Source organism: Solanum lycopersicum, chromosome 2, assembly GCF_036512215.1.
Source record: "Solanum lycopersicum chromosome 2, SLM_r2.1".
Lineage (NCBI taxonomy): Eukaryota > Viridiplantae > Streptophyta > Magnoliopsida > Solanales > Solanaceae > Solanum > Solanum lycopersicum.
This window is the reverse complement of record NC_090801.1, coordinates 50069383-50093306: the sequence shown is the minus strand read 5'-3', so window position 1 is coordinate 50093306 and position 23924 is coordinate 50069383. Positions and strand designations below refer to the sequence as shown.

Below are 23924 nucleotides of genomic sequence, written 5' to 3'. Positions count from 1 at the left end.
AGCGTTTTGGTATCAATACACTGGTGCTGTGATCATTCTATCCTATCTTGGGAGGACATATTCCGAATCAAAATCGGATATTAGAGGAGAATAATATTTCCTAAGGGGATACTGTGCATTCAGTGTGCTTGATCTTCATCCTATTTTATTTTCCCAAATTTTGATACGTTTTTACATATTATAGTTTTGTTAATTAATTACCGTTCTTCACTGATTTATTAAAACTTTAGCAATTTTGTGTTTCTGCAAAGTTTCTTGTAATTAGTACTACTGTTTTAAACATGAATTGACCAAGAATTATTTTTAAAAAAAATTGCAATATTCGTAGAGTTCCTTTAACTACAATGCTTAATCAATATGCTAACAAATTTTCAGAAGTGATATTGCAAGAATCTAATTTGAATTAAAACTAATGATATTGTTAATTCAATAGAAAAATGTTATGTCACTGCTGTAGAAAGTGGTTCCCCTTATTGTGATCCTATGCATCACAAATCGAAGTAGTCAAGACCCTAACTACATATACCCAACACTAAAGTACAGTTCTTATTTTTGAAGGAGAACCGATTGAATAGTTTGATTTAGAGATACAATTTTGACAATCATATTTACACAAATTTCTTTTGAGATGACATTGAATTCAATAACAAAGATTGAATCATCGCGAGCTATCTCCTAAAAAATGAAGGATATGAATTCTCTTTTATATAAATTCGCACATGATTATTTTCCAAATATTCTGATTCATATATCCATGTGCACCCAGGATTGTGATTCATGACTTCATTCGTGTAGTGACTCTGTTGACCTATCACTTTTGTGACTGTTGACATATATTTTGCCCCCTGCGGTGGCAGCAAAATTAACTTGTCATTTATGGAAAAATTCACAACTCAACTCCAATAGGATAGTGTACAAAAGATAGCGAATCATTTTTTGCACGTACATTTAAATCTCAAAAATATTTCAGAATGTTTTAATAGATATATGAAAGCCATAATGCAATTCACACACACAAAAATAAATACCATGAACCCAAATTCATTTCTATTATTATGATAATATCATACAAATAATAGCCTAATTAGTGGCCTCTTTAGAAGGGAATATGACAATTTGATCATTTGGAAGGAAATGACAGATAGGGATAGTTCCAGGCTTAACATTGAGCACTACAAAAGGTAATCCCTTTGGTGTCCATAAAGAAGTATCTTGGTGACATACTGATAGCGCTTTAACTTTTGTTCCATCAACACCTATCATTGATACCATGAACGTCTTTGTTCTTCCTCCAACATGACAATAATGCACCGCGTATGGATAGTTTACTTTGTGGCACACCATGTTATTCCCATCCGCAATTTCTTCAACTTTTTCCATGGTGTATCTCTGAAATATTTTACTACTTTCCCCTTCTACCTCAGTTGTAATTGCTTCGATATTATTGGTTCCTAGCTCGGATAACATGAAATCTACCATCGACTCTAATGAGGTTGCACAAAATTTCTTCTCTTTGTGGTGATCTGGCTCTTCACATAAATTGATTGTTTCCTTAATCGTCTGAGCATCGTTTGAATTACTATCGATTGAGAAATAGTTTAGAATTTCAGGGATTTTTTTGGATGAGAAGGGAATGGCTGATTGGTGAGGCAGAAATGGTGCATCATTTTTATCATTGAAAGTAGGAAAGTTGATGATATTTCCTTTTTTCAAGTCGTTTTCGAAGAAGTAGGGTTTATAAAGAAAATTATTGTGATCGTCTTTAAGCTCACGAATCTCTTTCTGTGTAGCAGCATGATGCCATGGCCACATTCCAAAATCAAAGTTACCGATATATACTTTCTGATTGTTATTCGATTTATGATCTACAAAATCAAATTCACAAGCACATTAGCTACTTATAAAAATAATTAATATTTCTCTGAACAAGTCATTTTATTTTTAAGATACAAAATTAAGCAAATTTATGATAAACCTGTGGGGGAAAGAACATCTTTGATCACTTTAGGTATTTGAGTATTGGGTAATTTTATTTTCCAATAAACTTCTGGAGATATCGCTGCATGGCTTACTACAAAAGCAAGCTACATAGAAACAAAAAGAAAAAAAACAATTAAATTTTCGATCAGTATAATTCATCATGTAATTAAACAATATTAGTTGGTTTTTTTTCAATTATGAGTACCTTGATTTATCAAAGAATAGAATCATAGAGTAAAATATACATATATGTAAGTGAAGTATTTACTTACCCAAAAGAATGAGAGCAAGTGGAGGAACAGAGACTTCATTGTGAAATTTTAGAATTGCTAAAAGACTTTGGATATTTGGATGAATAGAAAATATCCTTTATTTATAGGCACAACACAATCATGAAATGCATGCTTAATGTAAACAAAATTAAACTTTAGTGATGTTCACATGAATGTTGCATCACATCAAAACAAAGAAATACATGTTTGGTCATGCTTCTTTTTTTGTTTTTGTTTCTATAAGGACTAGACTTTAGTGATCATTAAAAAGTTGAGGTTCTTGACCAGATTTTTTAAAGATTAAAACAAGTGTTTTTTGAAAATTTTATCAAGTAATTTTTTAAAGGCAATTTTGAAATCTTGATATAACACAAATTATTATTTTAATATTAGTAAAAATTAGTGCTTTTCAAATTAATTAGTCAAGTATAAATTACCACTCTTCACAAATTTTTTTTCTATGTATAACTAGTGAAAATTAATTTTTCAAAATAAAATAAATTTTAAAAATCTGATCAAACAAACTATTAATAAAATAGTGTTAAACTATTTATATTTACTATCCTATACAAGAAGTGGAAATGAAGTAGACACCACTTCATTGACACGCCTAGTGGTGTTCATGAGTCTATTTTGATCAGTAATTGATTAAAATTAAGATCACATTAATAGTGTATATATATATATATATATATATATAACTATATATAAATTAATTATTATCTGTTTAAATATATAAAAATAAATCAAATCAATACTAAATAAAATTAATTCCATTAATCAATTTAGTTTTTTAACTTAAATCTAATTTTAAGCAAACAATGAACATCTCTGGACATGCATGCTAGCATCAGGGTTATTTTATAGGACTAATCCATCGATAGCCACTTCAAGTTGTCATTAATTTTTACTTGCACATCTCAAATAGGTCTTATTCACTTTAAGTACCTTAAGTAGGAGGAAGTTGTGTCATATTGACACGCTTTTTACAACAAGCCAAATATATAGGATGTGTGATATATTACACTCGTTGATGATGTGTCAAAGTAGCGAATTAAATAATGAGATATGACATATATATCAAAAATATTATTAAAAAATATACTATGAATAAAAATCCATTTTAAAACTATTTAATCAAAATTACTTTAAAAATTATCTTTCAATAAAGAAGAAAAAGAAAAAAAAAATCTACAACACCTTTATTTTTCTCTTCACCGTTTTCGTATCTCCTCCTCCTCCAACCACTATTACTTTGATGTCTTCTTCTTCAAGTTTGAAGATCATCACTACTATCATCTTTTTCTTCAAATCTATATAATCAATTTGAGTCATAAGCAAATACTCATAATCTAACTATCATATTATTACAATCTCTTCAATCCTTCAAATTCATCTTCTTCGTTTTTTCATCAATTACCCTTCACCATTAAAACTGCTTATTTTGAAAGTTTCAAAGTACGTCGACAATAACAGATAATTATTTGTTAGCGTCCTATTTTTTTTTCTTCATTTTTTAATTTTTTTAAGGAAACTTCCTATGTGCATTCTAACTCTTTAAATTTTATTGCATCTACTACTCTTCCTGTTCTAATCTCCCCATATGTTGTTCTAGCATATTTCTAACTCCCCATCACATATTTAAAGATCTATTTATTCACTCGAACTCTAATCATTGTATTTTGAATGGGACATTATTATATTAATTTTCTTATATAAATTATTTTAGATCTACGGTTTTGATCCTTCAAACTTAAAAATTATTTTCTTTGATTGTTTTAATAAAACAGATCTGCAATTTTGTTTCATACAACCTTAGTCATTTGAACAACCCTAAAAATTTATTGCAATTTGAATGATTTATATTTTAAAAAAACACTAATTTTACATGATCAACTTAGACCAGTGTAATATTTTTTGTCAATTGTAAAAAAAAAAAAAAGCTCTTATCAATTCCTATGATGCTAGCTATAAGTTTGGGCGCTTTTTCATGGCTATCTAGTTAATCATATTACTTTTGACAAATTTCAAAAGTGTGATGAATAAAATTTATCCCTTGTTATCGGAATAAAGAATCTTATTTAGAATCTTAAAATCAATAGGCGGGATAAATAATAAAATTACGTGTATAATTTGTCGATTCGATTTAGCTGTTTCTTTGATTTTGTTAATAAAATTAAATTAAATATTATCTATTCAAAAATATAACATAAAATCAAAGTCAAATAAAATTAATTTATTTAATAAATTTAATTTGTTTGAATTTAATTTTATTTGAACAAAGAACATTCATGTACCTGTGTGCTAGCATTAAGGTTATTTTACATGTGCACCGCAGGTTTCAAAGTAATTGTATCATGTGGACCCACTTAAACTATTATTTTACGTCATCATTTTTTAAGGAAAATTATGCGAATAAATAATTTATAAATTATGAAAAAAATTTAATTATATAAATATATAATTTATATATATTTATCATATTTGTATATTGACAAGTGAATTATATAAATAGGAATATTTATAGCAAATGAAACTATCGTTATAAAACGTACTAAGGTAAATTATAGCTAAGGAGACTTCTTCAGTTTAATTTATGAAATTTTCTCTAAATTTTATTATGAATTTAACTAATACGCACCAATAATTTACACTTCTTTTTTTTAAAAAAAAAAGAAAAAATCAAATAGCTTTGACAACAATAATTAAGGATGTTCGTGATTCGATTTATATTGATCAATAATTAAAATCAAAATTAAGCTAATCTAGTGATTACTCGAATGATTTATGAAACTAATTGTTTACATGGTGTGGAAGAAATAAAATACCTAAATTAGTGATGATAAAACTCATGAAAGTAAGATGACCCTCCTCTGTATTTTAGGTAAATAAGAACATTGTTCAGATAAAATAAAGTAGAAGTCCAAGTTTCTTTACCTCTAAACTTCGATGTAAATTATTAGATTCATTTCAAATTATTAACATTCTTAAAATATCTTTTTACTTGTCTAACTGGATCTAAATACACCATCGATCTCACAACATGAGTGAAATACATATCTAATTCTCATCAAGTTTCTCTTGACTCTTTATTAAGAGTTCTATTTCTTCAACAGTTTAAGACCACTAGCTTTGTCATGTGACAGATAGAGGATTATCTAAAGTTTTAAATCGGCAACGAATATGTCCTTTAGACTTTGCTAGAAATGGCCGAACACTAAAAAATCGGTGGAAAACCAGCTTAAGCTGGTTGTACTTTGAAGTTCGTTCAATTCACACAGGCAGGGTGATTGAGTTAGTCAAATAGATATATAATTTTAAAATTATCAATAATTCGAAGACAAAAATAATTTACGTCAAATACTTCCCTATTTAAATATTAAAAAGTAGAAATACTTAAGAAGTTGCCTCAAAGGTAATTGTGTACGCAATTCTTTTTTTTTTATAAATTGGTGTATAATAGTTCAACTCTTCTATAATTTACACATCCAGCTAAGTATTTAGTTTGTCCGGTGCATATATTATTTTATCACATGTTGATTTCAAAATCTAATGGTCAGTATTCATTTAAATAAATTAAAAAAAATGCATATATTATTTTATCACATGTCGATTTCAAAATCTAATGGTCAGTATTCATTTAAATAAAAAAATAAAAAACTTAGAGAATTCATTATTCAAATGGAAGTCTTTCATTAATTTTTCTTTATTTACTTGATGTTTCAATAGATAAGAAACTATGACATGCAACATTCTTGCCTTGGAATCTCCATTCAGTATGTTGTATTTCGTTATTTAACGTCCTCTGCATAGGCATAGGAGGTGTAATTGATCATTTTCAGATAAAATTTCAAATTATTTGTAATAGGATTTATGATTAAAGATTATATGTTTTTATTTGTAATAGGATTAGGTGGTGTAATTGTTTTTATTAGGTCACAAATGATAAAAGGGAAATGAAGTTTCAATCAAACATTTGGGAAGGTTTGGGGTCTCACCTTCCTAACATCAATTGGGTAAGCCTTTGTGACCTAAAACTTCATTTCCCTTTTTATCATTTATATATTTTAACATCAAAATTTCAAATTTTAATTGAAAAATGGCAAGTTTTTCAAAAACTTGAGTTTAAAGGTCAAATGGTGATTGTTGACTGATTTTAATTCATTTTTTTGAATATAGTTTTCACCAATGAGTTCCCAATGCATTGGGTAACATTTCAAGTAAATATTTTTGTATTCAAACCTCAATTTTGGAATTGGGTTCATGAGTTGAATTGACCCATTTTTCAAAGTGAATGATTTGGGTGTTATTATTTCTGAAATCAGATTTTGGTTACTTGGTTGAATTAGATGTAACACCTTGAAAGTTGGAAAGTTTAAATTACTTGATTTAAAAATAACTCAGGAGAGTTTGAGTGAAAATTGCGGGGAATTAAAAGTGAGAATGATACAGATTTGCGGTGATGATGCGATCAATTCAAAATCAGTATATGAAAGCCATAATGCAACTCACGATGAACCCATATTCATTTCCATTATTATGATAATATCATACAAATAATAGCCTAATTAGTGGCTTTTTTAGAAGGGAAAATGACAATTTGATCATTTAAAAGGAAATGACATATAGGAGTAGTACCAGGCTTAACATTGAGCACTACAAAAGGTAATCCCTTTGGATTCCAAAAGGAAGTATCTTGGTGGCATACTGATAGCGCTTTAACTTTTGTTCCATCAACACCTATCATTGATACCATGAACGTCTTTGTTCTTCCTCCAACATGACAATAATGCACTGCGTATGGATAATTTATTTTGTGGCATACCATGTTATTCCCATCCGCAATTTCTTCAACTTTTTCCATGGTGTATCTCTGAAATATTTGACTACTTTCCCCTTCTACCTCCGTTGTAATTGCTTTGATATTGTTCGTTCCTAGCTCGGATAACATGAAATCTACCATCGACTCTAATGAAGTTGCACAAAATTTCTTCTCTTTATGGAGATCTGGCTCTTCACATAGATAGATTGTTTCCTTGATTATTTGAGCATCCTTTGAATTACTATCGATTGAGAAATGGTTTAGAATTTCAGTGAATTTTTTCGATGAGAAGGGAATGGTTGATTGGCGAGGCAAAAATGGTGCATCATTTTTATCATTGAAAGTAGGAAAATTGATGATATTTCCTTTCTTCAAGTCGTTTTCGAAGAAGTTGTTGAATCCATTCCATTGTTTTAGTCAACTTTAGCTATTCAATTGGTACAAGCAATTGTTATAAATAAATAGTAATTGGAGTTGAAAAGAAAAGATTTGGTAGTTGGCAAATTGGTAAGATTTGCAACCATTTTTGACTTTGCTATGTTTACATATGTCATTAGTGACATAGGTATGGTTTTATCCTTCTATAAATAGAGCATTCTTGCTCATTTGTAGAACACACCAAGTTAGAGAGAAAAACCATTTTGAGAGCAAAGTGAGGTATTCCATAGACTATATAAGAAAATAGTCTGTGAAGAAAAATAGAGTGTGAGCGATATTTTAGTAAGATGGAAACCAAAAGAGTGTTGTTCCTTTTGAGTGTATAGTAGTCACATTGAGTGTTGTATTCGTGACTACACAGTGTAAAATTCCTTACTATAGTAATATCAGTTGCTCCTCTTGGCCCGTGGTTTTTTTCCTTATTCAGAAGGGTTTCTACGTAAAATTCTTGGTGTCGTTATTTTCCCATTTTATTTCCATTACATTTACCATATATACTTTTGTGCTTGTTCGTGTTTTCCCAACAAACTGGTATCAGAGCCAAGGTTTTATCTGAATATGCTTTGTGGTTGCAGCACAGTCTGACCTTCTACATCAGAAAAGATTTACTTTGATTTGCGATAACTATATTTTTTGGGGAAAAACAATGGAAGCCAACACAAGTAGAATGGTTACTTTGAATGATGTTAATTATGTCATTTGGAAGGAGAAAATGCAAGATCTGCTTTATGTCAAGAATTTTTATAAACCAGTATTTACCACTGTAAAGCTTGATAATAAAACAGATAAAGAGTGGAATCTGTTGCACAGACAGGTTTGTGGATTCATTAGGCAATGGGTCGACGATAATGTGTTGAACCATATTTCTGGGGAAACACATGCTCGAACCCTATGGGAGCATCTTGAAAGTTTGTATGCTCGAAAGACTGGCAACAACAAATGTTCATAATAAAGCAGATGTTGAGTTTGAAGTATCATGATGGTTCTCCGATGATAGACCATCTGAATAATTTTCAGGGGATTATGAACCAATTATCTGTTATGGGCATCAAATTTGATGAAGAAATTCAAGGCTTGCTTCTATTTGGTTCCCTACCAGATTCTTGGGAAACATTTAGAACGTCATTGTCAAATTCTGCTCCGGATGGTGTGATCTCTATGGATTCCGCCAAGAGTAGTGTCTTGAACGAAGAGATGAGAAGAAAAACTCAAGGTTCCTCTTCGTCGGATGTCCTGATAACTGGCCCCAGGGAGAGAAATAAAACTCGTGGTTCTCAGCATAGAGAACAAAATAGGAGCAAATCCAAAGGCAGACTTAAGGATATTGAGTGTTATCATTGTGGCATGAAAGGGCACACAAAGAAGTTCTGCAGGAAGTTGAAGAGGGAGAACAAAAACAAAGAGGAAACTAAAGAAGATGGCAATGAAAATTGCCTAGCCACCGTCACCACCGAAGATCTTGTTACTGTTCTTGATGCAAACATGATAAATATTTCTTGTGATGAGTCAAGCTGGGTTGTGGACACTGGTGCCGCATCTCATGTGACATCAAGGAAGTGTCCCTTCCTTAAGAGAAGATAGGTTCACAACGATTCTCATGAGATTGAGGCTGCCATGTAATGTGGAACTATGGGTCTCTAATACATCTCCTAGTTCTTGAACTATGTTGCCACCATAGGATACTAGCTAGTGGATCCACCTATAAAGTTATGTCATGTTAGGTTTTACTTTGGCCTGTAGACCACCTCTTTTCGGTGTGGCAAAGACACTGAATTTCATGTTTAGCTCACATGGTCTACGTCAGTTAGACATATCTTCCCTCATGTAAAACGAAAGACAAGTAAGTGAACGTCGACTAGGGTGACTTGAGGAGTTTGCTTAGTATAGGTAGTGGTATGGGATGCTACCTAGACATTGCACAAGTTGACTCTAAGAGAAGTCCTAGGAGATTGTTCTTAATTAATATGATGATATGAAAGGTATACGTTTATGATATATGATGTTACTCTTACATGAATGTTGGCTATTATGATGAATATGTTATTTGGTTATATTGCTATATGAAATAATGACTAATTATTTTACAAGTTATATGAAGCAAAGTTTTACTTATGGTCTCCTATCTTATTTACTTTTGGTTGTGTGGGGTTATGGGGCTTCACATGACCATTGCACTTGTAGGTTGGGGATGGAATCATTGGTAAGTGTTTTATATGTTGAGTGAGATGGAATCATTGGTAAGTGTTTTATATGTTGAGTTATGTGATTGATTAAATATGAAAGTTAACATGACTATGATAATATGACTTTAATTGTGTTCATGTTTGATGTCAATGAAATCCTTAATTTGTATATGTTATATGGCATTTGCATTGAAGATTTTCATATGGCTTAGCATGTTTTATAAAGATATGATAAATGATTCTTTTTCATGCATGTCCTTATTTGTTATGTGCATATACTCATACTTAGTACATGTGGCGTACTAACTCATCACTTTACATTACTACAACTGTAGCTTCCGGCCATTGAAGCTTAAGGAGGTCGATTTGAAGAAGCTTGGAACTCTTTCTTCAAGTCTTGGTAGGTCCTCATGTTCGGGGATGCTATCTTTCATATTCTAGCTTACGTAGATTTTTAGTAGTTTTAAGAATACGCTATTTCCATTATGTTCTTTGGATTCTTTTGTAATAAGACCTATATGGCATATTAACTATTATTGGTTAAGTTCAGATTTGCACTCTTAGATGGTTTCTATATATGTGAGACAATTTTAGAATATTGTATGTTTTTATAAATTTTAAGTATTTTCTTTTAGTATATTAAAGGCTTTTAATTTTTTCGCAAATTTAGCTGTATGATTGTGATGAAAGCTAAGAAGAGGCTTGTCGGCGACCTCTGAGAGGTTACCAACGCCGGTCTCATCTGGGGTGTATTCTCCGGGTGTGACAGCAGTTGAGTGGTTCACTGACACTAGCGTTTTGGTATCAATACACTGGTGCTGTGATCATTCTATCCTATCTTGGGAGGACATATTCCGAATCAAAATCGGATATTAGAGGAGAATAATATTTCCTAAGGGGATACTGTGCATTCAGTGTGCTTGATCTTCATCCTATTTTATTTTCCCAAATTTTGATACGTTTTTACATATTATAGTTTTGTTAATTAATTACCGTTCTTCACTGATTTATTAAAACTTTAGCAATTTTGTGTTTCTGCAAAGTTTCTTGTAATTAGTACTACTGTTTTAAACATGAATTGACCAAGAATTATTTTTAAAAAAAATTGCAATATTCGTAGAGTTCCTTTAACTACAATGCTTAATCAATATGCTAACAAATTTTCAGAAGTGATATTGCAAGAATCTAATTTGAATTAAAACTAATGATATTGTTAATTCAATAGAAAAATGTTATGTCACTGCTGTAGAAAGTGGTTCCCCTTATTGTGATCCTATGCATCACAAATCGAAGTAGTCAAGACCCTAACTACATATACCCAACACTAAAGTACAGTTCTTATTTTTGAAGGAGAACCGATTGAATAGTTTGATTTAGAGATACAATTTTGACAATCATATTTACACAAATTTCTTTTGAGATGACATTGAATTCAATAACAAAGATTGAATCATCGCGAGCTATCTCCTAAAAAATGAAGGATATGAATTCTCTTTTATATAAATTCGCACATGATTATTTTCCAAATATTCTGATTCATATATCCATGTGCACCCAGGATTGTGATTCATGACTTCATTCGTGTAGTGACTCTGTTGACCTATCACTTTTGTGACTGTTGACATATATTTTGCCCCCTGCGGTGGCAGCAAAATTAACTTGTCATTTATGGAAAAATTCACAACTCAACTCCAATAGGATAGTGTACAAAAGATAGCGAATCATTTTTTGCACGTACATTTAAATCTCAAAAATATTTCAGAATGTTTTAATAGATATATGAAAGCCATAATGCAATTCACACACACAAAAATAAATACCATGAACCCAAATTCATTTCTATTATTATGATAATATCATACAAATAATAGCCTAATTAGTGGCCTCTTTAGAAGGGAATATGACAATTTGATCATTTGGAAGGAAATGACAGATAGGGATAGTTCCAGGCTTAACATTGAGCACTACAAAAGGTAATCCCTTTGGTGTCCATAAAGAAGTATCTTGGTGACATACTGATAGCGCTTTAACTTTTGTTCCATCAACACCTATCATTGATACCATGAACGTCTTTGTTCTTCCTCCAACATGACAATAATGCACCGCGTATGGATAGTTTACTTTGTGGCACACCATGTTATTCCCATCCGCAATTTCTTCAACTTTTTCCATGGTGTATCTCTGAAATATTTTACTACTTTCCCCTTCTACCTCAGTTGTAATTGCTTCGATATTATTGGTTCCTAGCTCGGATAACATGAAATCTACCATCGACTCTAATGAGGTTGCACAAAATTTCTTCTCTTTGTGGTGATCTGGCTCTTCACATAAATTGATTGTTTCCTTAATCGTCTGAGCATCGTTTGAATTACTATCGATTGAGAAATAGTTTAGAATTTCAGGGATTTTTTTGGATGAGAAGGGAATGGCTGATTGGTGAGGCAGAAATGGTGCATCATTTTTATCATTGAAAGTAGGAAAGTTGATGATATTTCCTTTTTTCAAGTCGTTTTCGAAGAAGTAGGGTTTATAAAGAAAATTATTGTGATCGTCTTTAAGCTCACGAATCTCTTTCTGTGTAGCAGCATGATGCCATGGCCACATTCCAAAATCAAAGTTACCGATATATACTTTCTGATTGTTATTCGATTTATGATCTACAAAATCAAATTCACAAGCACATTAGCTACTTATAAAAATAATTAATATTTCTCTGAACAAGTCATTTTATTTTTAAGATACAAAATTAAGCAAATTTATGATAAACCTGTGGGGGAAAGAACATCTTTGATCACTTTAGGTATTTGAGTATTGGGTAATTTTATTTTCCAATAAACTTCTGGAGATATCGCTGCATGGCTTACTACAAAAGCAAGCTACATAGAAACAAAAAGAAAAAAAACAATTAAATTTTCGATCAGTATAATTCATCATGTAATTAAACAATATTAGTTGGTTTTTTTTCAATTATGAGTACCTTGATTTATCAAAGAATAGAATCATAGAGTAAAATATACATATATGTAAGTGAAGTATTTACTTACCCAAAAGAATGAGAGCAAGTGGAGGAACAGAGACTTCATTGTGAAATTTTAGAATTGCTAAAAGACTTTGGATATTTGGATGAATAGAAAATATCCTTTATTTATAGGCACAACACAATCATGAAATGCATGCTTAATGTAAACAAAATTAAACTTTAGTGATGTTCACATGAATGTTGCATCACATCAAAACAAAGAAATACATGTTTGGTCATGCTTCTTTTTTTGTTTTTGTTTCTATAAGGACTAGACTTTAGTGATCATTAAAAAGTTGAGGTTCTTGACCAGATTTTTTAAAGATTAAAACAAGTGTTTTTTGAAAATTTTATCAAGTAATTTTTTAAAGGCAATTTTGAAATCTTGATATAACACAAATTGTTATTTTAATATTAGTAAAAATTAGTGCTTTTCAAATTAATTAGTCAAGTATAAATTACCACTCTTCACAATTTTTTTTCTATGTATAACTAGTGAAAATTAATTTTTCAAAATAAAATAAATTTTAAAAATCTGATCAAACAAACTATTAATAAAATAGTGTTAAACTATTTAAATTTACTATCCTATACAAGAAGTGGAAATGAAGTAGACACCACTTCATTGACACGCCTAGTGGTGTTTACAAGACGATTTTGATCAGTCATTGATTAAAATTAAAATCACATTAATAATATGTATATCTATCTATCTATCTATCTATATATATATATATATATATATATATATATATATATATAATTTGTCGATTCAATTTAGCTATTCATTTCTTTATAATATTAAATTAATTATTATATATAATTTGTCGATTCAATTTAGCTATTCATTTCTTTATAATATTAAATTAATTATTATCTATTTAAAAATATAAAACTAAATCAAATAAACACCAAATAAAATTAATATATTTAATCAATTTAATTTTTCAACTTAAATCTAATTTTAAGCAAACAATGAACACCTCTAGACATGCATGCTAGTATCGGTTTATTTTATCGGATTAACCTATCGATAGTCACTTCAAGTTGCCATCAATTTTCACTTGCACACATCAAGTAGATCTTATTAACTTTAAACACCTTAAGTAAGAGGACGTTGTGTCATATTGAAATGCTTTTTACAACTAGCCAAATATATAGGATGTGTGATATATTACACTCACTGATGACGTGTCAAAGTAGCGAATTAAATAATGAGATGTGACATATATATATCAAAAATATTATTAAAAAATATATTATGAATAAAAACCCATTTTAAAACTATTTAATCAATTAATTACTTTAAAAATTATCTTTCAATAAAGAAGAAAAAGGAAAAAAACAATAATCAACAACACCTTTATTTTTCTCCTCCACCATTTCCATACTTCACCATTTCCACATCTCCTTTTCCTCTAACCACTATTAACTTGATGCCCTCTTCTTCCAGTTTGAAGATCATCACTACTATTATCTTTTTCTTCAAATCTATATAATCAATTGTTAGGACCGAAAATAAGTAGGTGTAAATGTGGAAGCTAGCAAAGCAAACCTCGAAAGATCACGAATAAGAAGACAACGAGATGAGAAATCCACTATAAATATGAGAGTACAAAATACAGAGAGAAACAACCTCAACCAATTCACTCGGAATACATGGGAGGTTCACACAAGTGATAACGTATCAAACTTGTGACCCATAAATTCTCTCCCTAACCAAAACTCTCAAAGTCTATAAGACTATATTGTGAATGCTGATTAAGTTAGAAGGAACATGTTTCTATTTATAGAGTCCTAAATCTTTTCCTACCAGAAAAAAATTAGTCAATCCAAAACATTTTCCTAAAAGGTAAACCTATTTATGGTAAGAAATTAGGGCAAATAAAACTCAACATCAATTTGAGTCATAAGCAAATATCCATAATCTAACTATATACTATTACAATCTCTTCAATCCTTCAAATTCATGTCTTCTTTTTTTTCATCAATCACCTTCACCATTGAAATTGCTCATTTCAAAAGTTTCAAAGTACCCCGACAACAACAGGTAATTATTTGTTAGCGTCCTATTCTTTTTCTAATTTTTTAATTTTTTTAAGGAAACTTCCTATGTGCATTCTAACTCTTTAAAGTTTATTGCATCTACTACTCTTCCTCTTCTTATCTCCCCATATGTTGTTATATCATATTTCTAACTCCCCATCACATATTTAGAGTGTGTTTGATATGAAGGAAAGTATTTTCTGGAAAATGTTTTCCAATTTTCTCATGTTTGATTGGGCAAAAGTTCTGGAAAATGTTTTCCAAATCAACTCATTTTTCTCATTTATGACATCAGTTAAAAGTTTGACTAATTTATGTTATTACTGTTAAAGAAAAGACTCATTAATATCATTATTTTTTAACAATGATTTTGCAAAATCATTTTTAACACGTGACCAATTATAATTCGGCCACATCATCAATTTTTTAAATAGATTAAATATAAAAAAATTAATTCAATTTTTATTCAGAATTTTGAATTTTTTATTACAAAAATTAATGACGTGGCTAATTATAATTCGGCCACGTCATAAATTTTTTAAATAGAAAAAAAATTAATTTCAATTTTTTTCTTTAAAATTATGACTTTTTTTAAAAAAAATTGATGACATGGCCAAATTACAATCGACCACGTGTCAAAAATGGTTTTGCAAAATCAATGTTAAAAAATAATGGCATGATTATTTATTTATTTATTTAATTAAATTAAATTACCAGAGCGTTTTTAACTATTTACTTGATTAACTAAAACATTCCGACCCGATTAGGATCTAGGCGACCCGTTTTATTAAAATGACTTTTCCGTTTTATTTAAATTTTCTGTCGTTGGAGAAGGTTGCAACTTTCAGGAGCAACAATGATCGTTTGAAAGGTTGCAAACTTTGTAGAATGGTTGTGTGGTTTATAAAAAGTTGCAACCTTTCCGAACCAATTCCTCTTGGCTATAAATACCGAAAATTCTTTAGACTTTACTTACGAAAATTTCTGATTTCTTCTCTTTTTCTGCACAAATACTTTTCGTGTACTTACTGCAGTTGTAACACTCCAAAAATTTCATGACTTAGACTGGAGCTTAATATATTAAATAATGCTTAAAATGATGTTCCCAGAAAATATAATTATCCAGTGAAGAGCCTATTAGGTTTTACGAATATGTATTAAGGTACATAGGCATCCCATTGTACAATATTTAGTAATATTAGGCATTAAAAAAAAACTGGCTTAAGGGTGTTAGCCAATTTCTATGTATTGACAAGTAACTTAGAATACACTTTGATGTTCAAATGCCCCAATCCAAGTTTGTTTAAGAATTATATCTGCAATAAAAGAACATGTGCTGCCGGTTGAGAGACAAAAAGACAAGCCCAACCGATTCGATTAGGGTGGCTAGGGGCCAAGCTCATGTCGGTCCAAGCCACATGGGGCTTAGCTTCCTAACCAGTCCTAAGCTCTAACTAACTTACCTAACTAGCTAACTAACCTAGGACAAACAAAAATAAACTAACAAGTGCACCTGATAACCTAAGACCTAACCAGGTGACACTAGCCGAGTAAGTAACTAAAGAAACATCCTAGTACCTAGCCTAGGATGGTCCAAAGGGGTTGGTTATGGTACTAACGACTTAGGGGTAATTAAGTAATTATCATAGGTCACTTAATTAATTAAATTAGAAACTTAATTAATTAATTTAAATCCTAGTCAAAACCCGAGACCCTAAGTCAAATGTTCTCCTAGTTGTAGTCAATCTAGGAGGGGCGTTTTAGGTAATTTAAGTGGAGGGTCTTTAGGATAATTCTTGGGACGTTTATATATTGATATTAGGTCAGTTTTAGACCACATTTACACGTCCCAAATCAAAATCAAAAGAAATTTCATTCTCTCTCACGAAACGCTCTCTTTTTTCGAAACTCCATTGATAAACAAAAAGAGCTTAAGGAAGAAGACGAAGGTTTCAAAGTCTCCAATCAGATTTTCGTAGGTTCTTCATTTATAAGGTATGATTTTCACTCATGGAATTTCTTTCCCCAAGAGGTCCGTTCAAGATAAGTTTTCAAGAACTTTAAATACTAGGGTTTTTACTCTACAAAACGAATTTTCTTCTAACCCTAGATTTATGTTTTTCAATGAAAAGTAAACGTTTCCCATAGCTAATTTCACACGAATTGTTGAGTATTTGATTGATAATATTTAAATGACGTGTGATACATGATATTTCTCTAAGTGATGGTTTCGAATGGACCGTTTATGGTATTTGTTAACGTGTAAATGTTAGGATTGGGATTAAGACTTGAATGAACCCTTTAATGACTCGTTTACCTTCTCCTATGCTATGTATTGATCTTGTACATGATTTTATGAGTTCTTGATTATGTCATTGAGTATCACTAAGTATTATTATGAATATCGCATGATGAATAAGGTTCTTGGAAACAAGAGTAAGTCTTCTAAAATTGTGATTACTCTAAGATGTTTATGTTAGACTATAAGTTGTGATGCTATGTTATGAAAAGTATGTATGATGTTGCTATGTGAATATGTTGGCTATGAATATGTAAATTGTGAGATCATGATAAAAACACGAATATGCAAGTTTATGATATCCCTTGTATACTTTACACAAGGTGATTATGTTATGTTAATCTCACAAAAGAAAGGTTACAATGAAAGGACAATTCTCATCTAATCTAAAAGAGCTCATGATCATGTTATACAAGGATATAATCTCCTATGACCTATGATAAGTTTATTATGAAAAACAAATAAAAGTTATTTCAAGAAAAGAGACTTAAGCTAAGTACCGATGAACTAGATATGTGAAGTGTCCCTTCCTTAAGAGAAGATAGGTTCACAACGATTCTCATGAGATTGAGGCTGCCATGTAATGTGGAACTATGGGTCTCTAATACATCTCCTAGTTCTTGAACTATGTTGCCACCATAGGATACTAGCTAGTGGATCCACCTATAAAGTTATGTCATGTTAGGTTTTACTTTGGCCTGTAGACCACCTCTTTTCGGTGTGGCAAAGACACTGAATTTCATGTTTAGCTCACATGGTCTACGTCAGTTAGACATATCTTCCCTCATGTAAAACGAAAGACAAGTAAGTGAACGTCGACTAGGGTGACTTGAGGAGTTTGCTTAGTATAGGTAGTGGTATGGGATGCTACCTAGACATTGCACAAGTTGACTCTAAGAGAAGTCCTAGGAGATTGTTCTTAATTAATATGATGATATGAAAGGTATACGTTTATGATATATGATGTTACTCTTACATGAATGTTGGCTATTATGATGAATATGTTATTTGGTTATATTGCTATATGAAATAATGACTAATTATTTTACAAGTTATATGAAGCAAAGTTTTACTTATGGTCTCCTATCTTATTTACTTTTGGTTGTGTGGGGTTATGGGGCTTCACATGACCATTGCACTTGTAGGTTGGGGATGGAATCATTGGTAAGTGTTTTATATGTTGAGTGAGATGGAATCATTGGTAAGTGTTTTATATGTTGAGTTATGTGATTGATTAAATATGAAAGTTAACATGACTATGATAATATGACTTTAATTGTGTTCATGTTTGATGTCAATGAAATCCTTAATTTGTATATGTTATATGGCATTTGCATTGAAGATTTTCATATGGCTTAGCATGTTTTATAAAGATATGATAAATGATTCTTTTTCATGCATGTCCTTATTTGTTATGTGCATATACTCATACTTAGTACATGTGGCGTACTAACTCATCACTTTACATTACTACAACTGTAGGTTCCGGCCATTGAAGCTTAAGGAGGTCGATTTGAAGAAGCTTGGAACTCTTTCTTCAAGTCTTGGTAGGTCCTCATGTTCGGGGATGCTATCTTTCATATTCTAGCTTACGTAGATTTTTAGTAGTTTTAAGAATACGCTATTTCCATTATGTTCTTTGGATTCTTTTGTAATAAGACCTATATGGCATATTAACTATTATTGGTTAAGTTCAGATTTGCACTCTTAGATGGTTTCTATATATGTGAGACAATTTTAGAATATTGTATGTTTTTATAAATTTTAAGTATTTTCTTTTAGTATATTAAAGGCTTTTAATTTTTTCGCAAATTTAGCTGTATGATTGTGATGAAAGCTAAGAAGAGGCTTGTCGGCGACCTCTGAGAGGTTACCAACGCCGGTCTCATCTGGGGTGTATTCTCCGGGTGTGACAGCAGTTGAGTGGTTCACTGACACTAGCGTTTTGGTATCAATACACTGGTGCTGTGATCATTCTATCCTATCTTGGGAGGACATATTCCGAATCAAAATCGGATATTAGAGGAGAATAATATTTCCTAAGGGGATACTGTGCATTCAGTGTGCTTGATCTTCATCCTATTTTATTTTCCCAAATTTTGATACGTTTTTACATATTATAGTTTTGTTAATTAATTACCGTTCTTCACTGATTTATTAAAACTTTAGCAATTTTGTGTTTCTGCAAAGTTTCTTGTAATTAGTACTACTGTTTTAAACATGAATTGACCAAGAATTATTTTTAAAAAAAATTGCAATATTCGTAGAGTTCCTTTAACTACAATGCTTAATCAATATGCTAACAAATTTTCAGAAGTGATATTGCAAGAATCTAATTTGAATTAAAACTAATGATATTGTTAATTCAATAGAAAAATGTTATGTCACTGCTGTAGAAAGTGGTTCCCCTTATTGTGATCCTATGCATCACAAATCGAAGTAGTCAAGACCCTAACTACATATACCCAACACTAAAGTACAGTTCTTATTTTTGAAGGAGAACCGATTGAATAGTTTGATTTAGAGATACAATTTTGACAATCATATTTACACAAATTTCTTTTGAGATGACATTGAATTCAATAACAAAGATTGAATCATCGCGAGCTATCTCCTAAAAAATGAAGGATATGAATTCTCTTTTATATAAATTCGCACATGATTATTTTCCAAATATTCTGATTCATATATCCATGTGCACCCAGGATTGTGATTCATGACTTCATTCGTGTAGTGACTCTGTTGACCTATCACTTTTGTGACTGTTGACATATATTTTGCCCCCTGCGGTGGCAGCAAAATTAACTTGTCATTTATGGAAAAATTCACAACTCAACTCCAATAGGATAGTGTACAAAAGATAGCGAATCATTTTTTGCACGTACATTTAAATCTCAAAAATATTTCAGAATGTTTTAATAGATATATGAAAGCCATAATGCAATTCACACACACAAAAATAAATACCATGAACCCAAATTCATTTCTATTATTATGATAATATCATACAAATAATAGCCTAATTAGTGGCCTCTTTAGAAGGGAATATGACAATTTGATCATTTGGAAGGAAATGACAGATAGGGATAGTTCCAGGCTTAACATTGAGCACTACAAAAGGTAATCCCTTTGGTGTCCATAAAGAAGTATCTTGGTGACATACTGATAGCGCTTTAACTTTTGTTCCATCAACACCTATCATTGATACCATGAACGTCTTTGTTCTTCCTCCAACATGACAATAATGCACCGCGTATGGATAGTTTACTTTGTGGCACACCATGTTATTCCCATCCGCAATTTCTTCAACTTTTTCCATGGTGTATCTCTGAAATATTTTACTACTTTCCCCTTCTACCTCAGTTGTAATTGCTTCGATATTATTGGTTCCTAGCTCGGATAACATGAAATCTACCATCGACTCTAATGAGGTTGCACAAAATTTCTTCTCTTTGTGGTGATCTGGCTCTTCACATAAATTGATTGTTTCCTTAATCGTCTGAGCATCGTTTGAATTACTATCGATTGAGAAATAGTTTAGAATTTCAGGGATTTTTTTGGATGAGAAGGGAATGGCTGATTGGTGAGGCAGAAATGGTGCATCATTTTTATCATTGAAAGTAGGAAAGTTGATGATATTTCCTTTTTTCAAGTCGTTTTCGAAGAAGTAGGGTTTATAAAGAAAATTATTGTGATCGTCTTTAAGCTCACGAATCTCTTTCTGTGTAGCAGCATGATGCCATGGCCACATTCCAAAATCAAAGTTACCGATATATACTTTCTGATTGTTATTCGATTTATGATCTACAAAATCAAATTCACAAGCACATTAGCTACTTATAAAAATAATTAATATTTCTCTGAACAAGTCATTTTATTTTTAAGATACAAAATTAAGCAAATTTATGATAAACCTGTGGGGGAAAGAACATCTTTGATCACTTTAGGTATTTGAGTATTGGGTAATTTTATTTTCCAATAAACTTCTGGAGATATCGCTGCATGGCTTACTACAAAAGCAAGCTACATAGAAACAAAAAGAAAAAAAACAATTAAATTTTCGATCAGTATAATTCATCATGTAATTAAACAATATTAGTTGGTTTTTTTTCAATTATGAGTACCTTGATTTATCAAAGAATAGAATCATAGAGTAAAATATACATATATGTAAGTGAAGTATTTACTTACCCAAAAGAATGAGAGCAAGTGGAGGAACAGAGACTTCATTGTGAAATTTTAGAATTGCTAAAAGACTTTGGATATTTGGATGAATAGAAAATATCCTTTATTTATAGGCACAACACAATCATGAAATGCATGCTTAATGTAAACAAAATTAAACTTTAGTGATGTTCACATGAATGTTGCATCACATCAAAACAAAGAAATACATGTTTGGTCATGCTTCTTTTTTTGTTTTTGTTTCTATAAGGACTAGACTTTAGTGATCATTAAAAAGTTGAGGTTCTTGACCAGATTTTTTAAAGATTAAAACAAGTGTTTTTTGAAAATTTTATCAAGTAATTTTTTAAAGGCAATTTTGAAATCTTGATATAACACAAATTATTATTTTAATATTAGTAAAAATTAGTGCTTTTCAAATTAATTAGTCAAGTATAAATTACCACTCTTCACAAATTTTTTTTCTATGTATAACTAGTGAAAATTAATTTTTCAAAATAAAATAAATTTTAAAAATCTGATCAAACAAACTATTAATAAAATAGTGTTAAACTATTTATATTTACTATCCTATACAAGAAGTGGAAATGAAGTAGACACCACTTCATTGACACGCCTAGTGGTGTTCATGAGTCTATTTTGATCAGTAATTGATTAAAATTAAGATCACATTAATAGTGTGTATATATATATATATAACTATATATAAATTAATTATTATCTGTTTAAATATATAAAAATAAATCAAATCAATACTAAATAAAATTAATTCCATTAATCAATTTAGTTTTTTAACTTAAATCTAATTTTAAGCAAACAATGAACATCTCTGGACATGCATGCTAGCATCAGGGTTATTTTATAGGACTAATCCATCGATAGCCACTTCAAGTTGTCATTAATTTTTACTTGCACATCTCAAATAGGTCTTATTCACTTTAAGTACCTTAAGTAGGAGGAAGTTGTGTCATATTGACACGCTTTTTACAACAAGCCAAATATATAGGATGTGTGATATATTACACTCGTTGATGATGTGTCAAAGTAGCGAATTAATTAATGAGATATGACATATATATCAAAAATATTATTAAAAAATATACTATGAATAAAAATCCATTTTAAAACTATTTAATCAAAATTACTTTAAAAATTATCTTTCAATAAAGAAGAAAAAGAAAAAAAAAATCTACAACACCTTTATTTTTCTCTTCACCGTTTTCGTATCTCCTCCTCCTCCAACCACTATTACTTTGATGTCTTCTTCTTCAAGTTTGAAGATCATCACTACTATCATCTTTTTCTTCAAATCTATATAATCAATTTGAGTCATAAGCAAATACTCATAATCTAACTATCATATTATTACAATCTCTTCAATCCTTCAAATTCATCTTCTTCGTTTTTTCATCAATTACCCTTCACCATTAAAACTGCTTATTTTGAAAGTTTCAAAGTACGTCGACAATAACAGATAATTATTTGTTAGCGTCCTATTTTTTTTTCTTCATTTTTTAATTTTTTTAAGGAAACTTCCTATGTGCATTCTAACTCTTTAAATTTTATTGCATCTACTACTCTTCCTGTTCTAATCTCCCCATATGTTGTTCTAGCATATTTCTAACTCCCCATCACATATTTAAAGATCTATTTATTCACTCGAACTCTAATCATTGTATTTTGAATGGGACATTATTATATTAATTTTCTTATATAAATTATTTTAGATCTACGGTTTTGATCCTTCAAACTTAAAAATTATTTTCTTTGATTGTTTTAATAAAACAGATCTGCAATTTTGTTTCATACAACCTTAGTCATTTGAACAACCCTAAAAATTTATTGCAATTTGAATGATTTATATTTTAAAAAAACACTAATTTTACATGATCAACTTAGACCAGTGTAATATTTTTTGTCAATTGTAAAAAAAAAAAAAAGCTCTTATCAATTCCTATGATGCTAGCTATAAGTTTGGGCGCTTTTTCATGGCTATCTAGTTAATCATATTACTTTTGACAAATTTCAAAAGTGTGATGAATAAAATTTATCCCTTGTTATCGGAATAAAGAATCTTATTTAGAATCTTAAAATCAATAGGCGGGATAAATAATAAAATTACGTGTATAATTTGTCGATTCGATTTAGCTGTTTCTTTGATTTTGTTAATAAAATTAAATTAAATATTATCTATTCAAAAATATAACATAAAATCAAAGTCAAATAAAATTAATTTATTTAATAAATTTAATTTGTTTGAATTTAATTTTATTTGAACAAAGAACATTCATGTACCTGTGTGCTAGCATTAAGGTTATTTTACATGTGCACCGCAGGTTTCAAAGTAATTGTATCATGTGGACCCACTTAAACTATTATTTTACGTCATCATTTTTTAAGGAAAATTATGCGGATAAATAATTTATAAATTATGAAAAAAATTTAATTATATAAATATATAATTTATATATATTTATCATATTTGTATATTGACAAGTGAATTATATAAATAGGAATATTTATAGCAAATGAAACTATCGTTATAAAACGTACTAAGGTAAATTATAGCTAAGGAGACTTCTTCAGTTTAATTTATGAAATTTTCTCTAAATTTTATTATGAATTTAACTAATACGCACCAATAATTTACACTTCTTTTTTTTAAAAAAAAAAGAAAAAA

The 23924-nt window shown here is 30.1% G+C and overlaps 4 protein-coding genes across 4 annotated transcripts; all 4 read right to left on the bottom strand.

Moving 5' to 3' along the window:
• Positions 1–1025: 1025 nt before the first annotated feature.
• On the bottom strand, positions 1026–2325 carry LOC138342310 (BURP domain-containing protein 6-like). The gene is made up of 3 exons (XM_069294645.1): positions 2253–2325; positions 1976–2084; positions 1026–1865 (listed from the first exon to the last, which is right to left on the bottom strand). The coding sequence occupies exons 1-3, from the start codon at positions 2289–2291 to the stop codon at positions 1081–1083; spliced, it is 933 nt and encodes a 310-aa protein (XP_069150746.1). The 5' UTR covers positions 2292–2325; the 3' UTR covers positions 1026–1080.
• A 4435-nt stretch (positions 2326–6760) lies between these two features.
• On the bottom strand, positions 6761–7485 carry LOC101252148 (BURP domain protein RD22-like; the record flags this gene model as incomplete). Its single annotated transcript, XM_010319067.3, has 1 exon — positions 6761–7485. A coding segment is annotated over one exon (669 nt), but the record flags the coding sequence as incomplete, so codon positions are not given.
• A 4027-nt stretch (positions 7486–11512) lies between these two features.
• On the bottom strand, positions 11513–12812 carry LOC138342309 (BURP domain-containing protein 6-like). The gene is made up of 3 exons (XM_069294644.1): positions 12740–12812; positions 12463–12571; positions 11513–12352 (listed from the first exon to the last, which is right to left on the bottom strand). The coding sequence occupies exons 1-3, from the start codon at positions 12776–12778 to the stop codon at positions 11568–11570; spliced, it is 933 nt and encodes a 310-aa protein (XP_069150745.1). The 5' UTR covers positions 12779–12812; the 3' UTR covers positions 11513–11567.
• A 7211-nt stretch (positions 12813–20023) lies between these two features.
• Positions 20024–21323, bottom strand: LOC138342308 (BURP domain-containing protein 6-like). The gene is made up of 3 exons (XM_069294643.1): positions 21251–21323; positions 20974–21082; positions 20024–20863 (listed from the first exon to the last, which is right to left on the bottom strand). Exons 1-3 carry the CDS (start codon positions 21287–21289, stop codon positions 20079–20081), a joined length of 933 nt encoding a protein of 310 aa, XP_069150744.1. The 5' UTR covers positions 21290–21323; the 3' UTR covers positions 20024–20078.
• Positions 21324–23924: the final 2601 nt, after the last annotated feature.

What these genes read in the sequence shown, in the direction of transcription:
- LOC138342310 (XM_069294645.1), bottom strand. Translation starts at nt 2,291, where the DNA reads ATGAAGTCTCTGTTCCTCCACTTGCTCTCATTCTTTTGG. An exon ending in ACTTGCTCTCATTCTTTTGG is followed by an intron (nt 2,085 to 2,252) that starts GTAAGTAAATAC and finishes GTTTCTATGTAG; the next exon opens with CTTGCTTTTGTAGTAAGCCA. An exon ending in AGATGTTCTTTCCCCCACAG is followed by an intron (nt 1,866 to 1,975) that starts GTTTATCATAAA and finishes TTGATTTTGTAG; the next exon opens with ATCATAAATCGAATAACAAT.
- LOC138342309 (XM_069294644.1), bottom strand. Translation starts at nt 12,778, where the DNA reads ATGAAGTCTCTGTTCCTCCACTTGCTCTCATTCTTTTGG. An exon ending in ACTTGCTCTCATTCTTTTGG is followed by an intron (nt 12,572 to 12,739) that starts GTAAGTAAATAC and finishes GTTTCTATGTAG; the next exon opens with CTTGCTTTTGTAGTAAGCCA. An exon ending in AGATGTTCTTTCCCCCACAG is followed by an intron (nt 12,353 to 12,462) that starts GTTTATCATAAA and finishes TTGATTTTGTAG; the next exon opens with ATCATAAATCGAATAACAAT.
- LOC138342308 (XM_069294643.1), bottom strand. Translation starts at nt 21,289, where the DNA reads ATGAAGTCTCTGTTCCTCCACTTGCTCTCATTCTTTTGG. An exon ending in ACTTGCTCTCATTCTTTTGG is followed by an intron (nt 21,083 to 21,250) that starts GTAAGTAAATAC and finishes GTTTCTATGTAG; the next exon opens with CTTGCTTTTGTAGTAAGCCA. An exon ending in AGATGTTCTTTCCCCCACAG is followed by an intron (nt 20,864 to 20,973) that starts GTTTATCATAAA and finishes TTGATTTTGTAG; the next exon opens with ATCATAAATCGAATAACAAT.